Source organism: Oncorhynchus keta, chromosome 10 (assembly GCF_023373465.1).
Source record: "Oncorhynchus keta strain PuntledgeMale-10-30-2019 chromosome 10, Oket_V2, whole genome shotgun sequence".
In the NCBI taxonomy this organism is placed as follows: Eukaryota; Metazoa; Chordata; class Actinopteri; order Salmoniformes; family Salmonidae; genus Oncorhynchus; species Oncorhynchus keta.
The window spans coordinates 53,785,648-53,793,513 of record NC_068430.1 but is presented as its reverse complement, the minus strand read 5'-3'; the positions used below and the strand labels follow the sequence as shown (position 1 = coordinate 53,793,513).

Below are 7,866 nucleotides of genomic sequence, written 5' to 3'. Positions count from 1 at the left end.
TGTCAAGCGTCACGTCTGGAGGAAAGCTCCACATCCACTGTGGCTCAGTCGCTGGGGATGAACCTTCCTCTACAGTTTTCTAGGAAAATGTCCCACACATACCGGAAGGCTGCCAGGTGGTTCGTTGCCTCTCTGAACACTCTGTTCCTCTTGTCATCAAGCCTCAGGTCGCGACAGATATCCTCATATCTTCCGACCGACCTGGTGGCCTTATACATTGGATCCACAAATAGCTCCTGTGGAGACATCCCACCTTTTTCCATGCCAATAAAGGCCTTTAGTACCTTGTGGATGCCAATTACCTCTTCACAGCTATTCAAGTGGGGGATTTTGGGAGAAAGAGTGACGGAGAAGTCTATGCCAACTCCCCACTTGGAAGGGCAATGGCATCAAAAACCCTGCAGGTGCCCCAAGATGCCTTTCTGCTTGGGGGTGAAGATTTAGGAAAGATACCATACACAATGGTGGGGGACGCTGCCTTCCCACTAAAGCCCTACCTGATGAGGCCATATGCCTGGCATAACATCAGCTGTGAGAAAGAAATCTTCAACTATCGTCTCTGTCGAGCTAGAATGACAGTGGAGAAGGCATTCGGGATCCTTGCGGTCAGATGGAGGATCCTCTACCAAAAAATAAAACTACTGCCAAGCAAGGTTGATATCCTAGTGGTTGCAATGTGCATCCTCCACAACCTCACAAGGCCTTGCGATGTGGAAATGTGGCTACAGCAGGGTGGGGCAGGTGTGAGGCAAGGCATGAGAGGCATAGCCATTCAGGCCAACAGAGCAGGTCAGGAGGCAGTTTCTGTCAGAGAAAAGTTGACTAAATATTTAACCTCTGTGGAAGGCAGAATTGACATTCAGGACAGAATGGTTGTAGCTAGGCCTACTTAGATGCACTGTGTGAGAGTGTGTGTGTGTAGTTTATCAACATGGGACAGTACGTTCAACTTTGATATCTTCATTTGTTTTGTGTATTCATTATACACTTTAAAACTATTGTACAATTCCACCATTTCTGTATTATAAAAGCATACAGCACACATGGCATTTACATTCAGCTAACGCTAGCTAGTTCGTTTTATAAGGATGAACATTGGGTTGTTATACTTTACCTGAAATGTGCATGGTCTTTGCAATCTCTCTCCATAAAGCATCTTTATTAGTTGGATCCTTGTAGAATTTTGAAGACGGGTCATATAAAAGTGAGTACTTCTCTACTTCGATGAAAAATCTCTCTTCGTCCATCTTTCAAGCACCCAAGTTGGCTTTTGTTTACAGGAAGTAGGGGACGTATGTTTGTTGTGAGATCCAATGAATTAATGGGAGGCGGAACTTCCAGACTTGATATGGCGGTTAGCAACCAATTTAAGGTGAATTCCGCCACCAACTGGACTGGAGTTTGTACCTTGCAGTTCGTCTTTCAGTCACCCACGTGGGTATAATCCATGAGGAGATGGCACGTGGGTACCTGCTTCTATAAACCAATGAGGAGATGGGAGAGGCAGGACTTTCAGCATGATCTGCAACAGAAATAGAAAGGAGTTCTATTTTAGCCCTTGGCAACTCAGACGCTCAGTGCTCGCGCAGGAGACGTGTCCGGTCTGGTCAGCATGTTAGGTTGGAGTCATTAAAACTTGTTTTTCAACCACTCCACAAATTTCTTGTTAACAAACTATATTTTTGGCAAGTCAGTTAGGACATCTACTTTGTACATGCCACAAGTAATTGTTTCAACAATTGTTTACAGACAGATTATTTCACTTAATTTACTGTATCACAATTCCAGTGGGTCAGAAGTTTACATACACTAAGTTGACTGTGCCTTTAAACAGCTTGGAAAATTCCCGAAAATGATGTCATGGCTTTAGAAGCGTCTGATAGGCTAATTGACATAATTTGAGTCTATTGGAGGTGTACTTGTGGATGGATTTCAAGGCCTAACTTCAAACTCAGTGCCTCTTTGCTTGACATCATGGGAAAATCTAAAGAAATCAGCCAAGATCTAGAAAAAATTGTAGACCTCCACAAGTCTGGTTCATCCTTTGGAGCAATTTCCAAATGCCCGAAGGTACCACGTTCATCTGTACAAATAATAGTATGCAAGTATTAACACCATGGGACCACGCAGACGTCATACCGCTCAGGAAGGATAAGCGGTGTCTCCTAGAGATGAACGTAATTTAGTGCGAAAAGTGCAAATCAATCCCAGAACAACAGCAAAATACCTTGTAAAGATGCTGGAGGAAACATGTACAAAAGTATCTATATCCACAGTAAAATGAGTCCTATATTGACATAACCTGAAAGGCCGCCATAAAAAAGCCAGACTACGGTTTGCAACTGCACATAGGGACAAAGATCATAATTTTTGGAGAAATGTCCTCTAGTCTGATGAAAGAAAAATAGAAATGTTTGGCCATAATGACCATCGTTATGTTTGGAGGAAAAAGGGGGAGGCTTGCAAGCCGAAGAATATCATCCCAACCGTGAAGCACAGGGGTGGCATCATCCTGTTGTGGGGGTGTTTTGCTGCGAGGAGGGACTGGTGCACTTCACAAAATAGATGGCATCATGAGGTAGGACAATTATGTGGATATATTGAAGCAACATCTCAAGACATCAATCAGGAAGTTAAAGCTTAGGGACTTCCAAGTGGACAATGACCCCACGCATACTTCCAATTCCAAATTTGTGGACAGAACTGAAAAAGCATGTGCGAGCAAGGAGGCCTACAAAGCTGACTCAGTTACATCAGCTCTGTAAGGAGGAATGGGCCAAAATTCACCCAACTTATTGTGGGAAGCTTGTGGAAGCCTACCCAAAACATTTGACCCAAGTTAAACAATTTAAAGGCAATGCTGCCAAATACTGATTGAGTGTATGTAAACTTCTGACCCACTGGGAATGTGATGAAAGCTGAAATAAATAATTCTCTATTATTCTGACATTTCACATTCTTATAATAAAGTGGTGATCCTAACTGACCTAAGACAGGGAATTTTTACTAGGATTAAATGTCAGGAATTGTGAAAAACTGAGTTTAAATGTATTTGCCTAAGTTGTATGTAAGCTTCCGACTTCAACTGTAGTCTGTGTCATCTGAATTGGATACCTCAGATTGGCATCTGTAAAACCATTTTGGTTGTATATCTGGCAACATTCTTATGAGCCTCCTAATAAAACTCCTATTACTCAATTAGTTAAGAAGGAGAAATGAAAACTGTGATTAATGAACATTAAAAACAAGATATTTAATAAATATTATATTAATTACTTGGATTTTATTTTTGTAGCAAAAAGAAAGGTCAATTTGACGACGCAATGCAGTGAATTCCTTGGGAAATACATACGGGTCATATTTGACCCTACATTTGAAAACTTGGGGTAGTGATGCAAAAACTATTTTTACTTAAAAAAAAAGAAATTAAAAAACAAAACTAGGATGTTAGAACATTAAAGACACATTATTTAAGGATTTCCTGGAATATTAGATGATGACATTTGGGGGGGGTTAATACAGCAAATAAAAACATTAGGAAGGGTAATTTTGACCAGCATTGCATCCAAGGGTTTTTAAGATGTCCCCAAGTGCAATATTTAGATGTGTGTGCTCATAAGTGTTGCATTATAAAGGCTGCCATGGCTAACTGTAATATTAGTGTATTGTTTTTTTCTAGAGACTTGAGTGTCATTTGCAGTAAAGTCAAGGTAACAAATAACATTGGACTGCTTTCTTTATATATTTTTTTTAGCTTTGAGTTACTGTAGTTTCACATTAAACAGTTTTTATTTAACACACAGAGAATGACCATGTAGATCATATTCTTTGTTGTTTAATTAGTTCAAACCTGCACTTCTCCCTAGCTGTAACATCTCTCGTTTGTTGAAGGAAACCAAGGTGCAGCGTGGTGGGCGTACATCGTATCTTTATTGATGACACCAAACAAAATAACAAAGTCAAAAAAACGAAAGCGCACAGTTCTGTCAGGGCTACAGAAACTAAACAGAAAACAAGATCCCACAACCTAATGATGGGAAAAGGGCTGCCTAAGTATGATCCCCAATCAGAGACGACGATAGACAGCTGCCTCTGATTGGGAACCACACTCGGCCAAAAACAAATAAACAGAAAACATAGACTTCCCCACCCGAGTCACACCCTGACCTAACCAAACGTAGAGAATAATAAGGATCTCTAAGGTCAGGGCGTGACACTATCAGGGATTTATTTAGCATGTTTCAGTGCAACAAAACGAAAGTGTCACCGTTTTGGGCCCTCACCAGATTGCATTTCCTGCAAATAACAAGTATCCTGTTTCAGGCTCAATGTATTTGGACCACTGACAACTTGACACATGTAGCTACGAGTACAGGACTGAAATTCCTATACAGATTCTAAACAGATGTTGAACTGAAAAACAACTATTTCCATTGATCGTAAATTCCCTATTGACCTCTAGTCCTCTGTGTTGTGTATTATCTTAAAATATTCTTACATCGGGGAGGTTAGCATTTTTGGGGGGGTATGATAATTATACCTCAAACTTTCTCACTCATCGTTATTCACGATTCATTCATGACTATCTTTAATCATGGTATTCTATTCTTATTTACAATAAGTGACTCCAAAGTGACACAATACATTATTTACAATGAATTTCTATTATGTTTACATTTGAGTCATTTAGCAGACGCTCCTAACCAGAGTGACTTAATTAGTGGATTCATCTTCACCTACAGTGTCTTCAGAAAGTATTCACACCCCTAGACTTTTTCCACATTTTGTTGTGTTACAGCCTGCATTTAGAATTGAGTAAATATATTTTTTCTCTCACCCAATTATACAAAATAGCCCATAACGACAAAGTTAAAACATGTTTTTTGAAATGTTTGCAAATGTATTGAAAATTAAATAAAATATTCAATTTACATACTGTAAGTATTCAAACCCCTAAGTCGATACTTTGTTGAAGCACATTTGGCAGCGATTACAGCTGTGAGTATTTCTGAGTAAATCTAGGAGCTTTCCATACCTGGATTGTGCAACATTTGGCCATTTAGTCTTTTGAAAATTCTTAAGCTCCATCAGATAGGTTATTAACTTTCACTGGGCACTTTAAGCTCTGCCCACTGACCATTGGGCAGAGCTGCCCTCAGGGCAAGATTGAATACGGAAAACTGTCCCTAACCAAACTGGATTGTTATTTGAGGTTTAGGCTAAACCTGTTCACATTCTTTTGACCAACCGTTGTCCATCTGCTGGTGAATATGTGAAAAAGCATTTAGCATTTCAATAAACCGATGACCAACCCACAAACAACATGGAAGCTATCAAAAAACCAGGAAGATGAAGGCACTTAAAATGCATTTATTGTGGTGGCATGTTCAAATAAACAATATATAAAAACTGTATGTAAAAAAAAAGGAACAAGAAAACAATGGAGCATATCTACAATATTGTATGTATACTGCAGAACTTTACATTCAATAAAACATATTTGATAATTGAACTCTATATTTGAAACAATTCTAGATTGGGTTGCCAGACTATGGTGTCATACATGACCGATGACATCACAATGGTCTTAAAGCCAATTTGAAAAATGATGTAATGTGGATATGTATCAGTCTTAATTGGTTATCGACATGGCTTGTTTCTGCTGGTGCAAAAAGGTATGAAATCAGGTCATTTAATCAATTAACAACTACTTCAATTCTGGAGTAGTATTTTTCTCTTAGACCTAGCGGGAAGAATGAAGTAAAAGTAGATTCTGATTGACGAATACATAAAAAGTGTACATGAAATGTATATGAAGTTCAGCTTTTGCAAATGTCACTCAATGTAACTTGTCTATACTGTGTTGTTTTGAGGTTGAGGATAGATAGCTAAGTTCCTCTAATTTAGGCCTACCTGTTCCTATTAATATGACCCCCCCACACACATTTTTTTTTCTACATTGGCTGGGGATCGGGGAAAATGATTTAGCAGTAACACATATTCTTGTCAACAGAAAAAACGGCAGAAAGCCAATTCAATTGATGTGGAGCAGAAGACAAGAAATAAGAAGGAGAGTAGCACTTCATCTCCCTCTCCAATTCCAACTGACCGTTCTGAACGGAATTCCTCCGCCACCTCTGACCCCTCACCCTCTGACCAACTCTCCTCCCTCTATCCACCTCCCTCTCCTGTTAACTGTTCCTCTCAGCCTTGCTCTCCTGCTAAACAGCCCTCTCTCCCCAGGGCACCTGCCAAACACCCTTCCCAAGTGAAATCCTCTCCAGTGGTGTCCCGTCCTAGTTCTCCCTCTCCTACCAACCCTCTGGACAGTCATGGAGACACCAGCCAAGAGGGCGCAACAGTCAGGTAATTGAAACAAAAGTACAGTGCCATCCTAGAGTCCCCTTGAAGAGTTGGCTTTAGAGCGACAAGACCAGGGCCAGTGTTAATCAAGAGTATGAGAGCTAATCTAGGATCAGGTCCTCTCTGTCCATAATAATCTGATTTATTATGATCTAAAAGGAAATACTGACCCTAGATCAAACTCCTACTCTGAGACGCTTGATAACACAGTCCTAGAAAGTTATTTTCCTCAAACTGCAGTTTTAGGCTCTTCTAATCACATCTAGTGGATAAATAGAGTACTAACCTATTGCCCTGGTCTACTTAGTACACTGCATTTATATGGACATCAATACATTCATAACTACTCAGACTGTGTTTATAGTACAGTATAGTATTTAAGAGAGAGAGTATCACTCTACACAGTATCTCTATCCTTTGGAAGCTTTACACCTATTTCTCTCCTTCCTTAAGACCTCTGTCTCTTCAGGACCACTCTATCTCAAGGCCCCAGAGGTCAGGCTCAGGTGCCAGAAGCCAGACTCTTCCCAGGGCCAGCTCAGCCACCAGAAGGTCAGAGGAGACCCAGGGGGCCAGAGGAGAACGGGGGGCCCTGGTCAACATGGAACTTCTTGGGTAAACCAAAACACACTGCAAATGCAACCACAACACAATGCAGATGCATTGAAAATAAGCTCTTTATTGTTTAGAGATCAATGTCTGATATACTATGGGGATGGGGCTTACTATCAAGCATGTCCGTTTTATTAGATATTTATAAACCCATGATTTATGGCGATCTTGGTCTAAAGGACATCCACTTCTTTGTGTACTAATAGAGTGACATATAACTTATCCCTGACCAAGATGGCTGCCATTGACAGCACTTTCTAGAGTTATGAAGGTTTATGACATAGGCCACTCAATGTTTCTAGGATATTGTATCTCTATGTGTGTACTGATGGCTGGTTCTTCTTCACAGGTTGCCTAACATTGGCAACACTTGCTTCCTAAACGCCACCCTGCAGTGCCTCCTGGTCCTGCCTTCCTTCTCAAAGGAAATCCTACGCCAGGAACAACTCTGGAGCTCCTCCCCCTTCTCCAACCTGCTCAGGTAAGGGAAGGCACAAAATTAGACACACCCCCACCCACCCATTATTTCTGCTCATAAAATCAAGGAGGGACACACTCTTCATGCTACTTCTACAGAAAGTGATTTTCGTAGCAGGTTAGGAAAGCATTTTTGCTAACCCTTTCCCTAACATTAACCACTTCACATTCCGCTGCATTTATTTATTTATTTCCATTTTTGTTTTGTTTTCGGGAATCTTTCATAACCCAGAGGAACAACAATGACACAATGATTATGATGTAGATATTTGTAGGCCAATTTGGAAACTGTAGAATGACTATATTACCCATACAGGTCATTGACTGAACATTCCACATTAGTATGGGACATTTGGTAGCTTTTAAAATGCTCTGGAATTGAGAGCAGTATCCAAACCAAATATCTTAGGAGAA

The 7,866-nt window shown here is 40.4% G+C and overlaps 2 protein-coding genes across 19 annotated transcripts in view; both read left to right on the top strand.

The window, feature by feature from the left end:
• Positions 1 to 7,866, top strand: part of LOC118388965 (ubiquitin carboxyl-terminal hydrolase 37-like) — a 203,395-nt gene that overhangs the window by 45,795 nt on the left and 149,734 nt on the right. The gene's annotated exons all lie outside the window — the stretch shown is intronic.
• The window catches only part of LOC127932247 (ubiquitin carboxyl-terminal hydrolase 37-like), a 159,754-nt gene that overhangs the window by 5,858 nt on the left and 146,030 nt on the right, over positions 1 to 7,866 (top strand). For both annotated transcript variants that reach the window (XM_052527289.1, XM_052527288.1), the window contains exons 2-4: positions 6,244 to 6,366; positions 6,833 to 6,978; positions 7,325 to 7,456. In XM_052527289.1, the coding sequence (XP_052383249.1) occupies positions 6,965 to 6,978; positions 7,325 to 7,456 (146 nt within the window). In that variant the 5' untranslated portion in view covers positions 6,244 to 6,366; positions 6,833 to 6,964. The remainder of the gene's footprint in view (positions 1 to 6,243; positions 6,367 to 6,832; positions 6,979 to 7,324; positions 7,457 to 7,866) is intronic.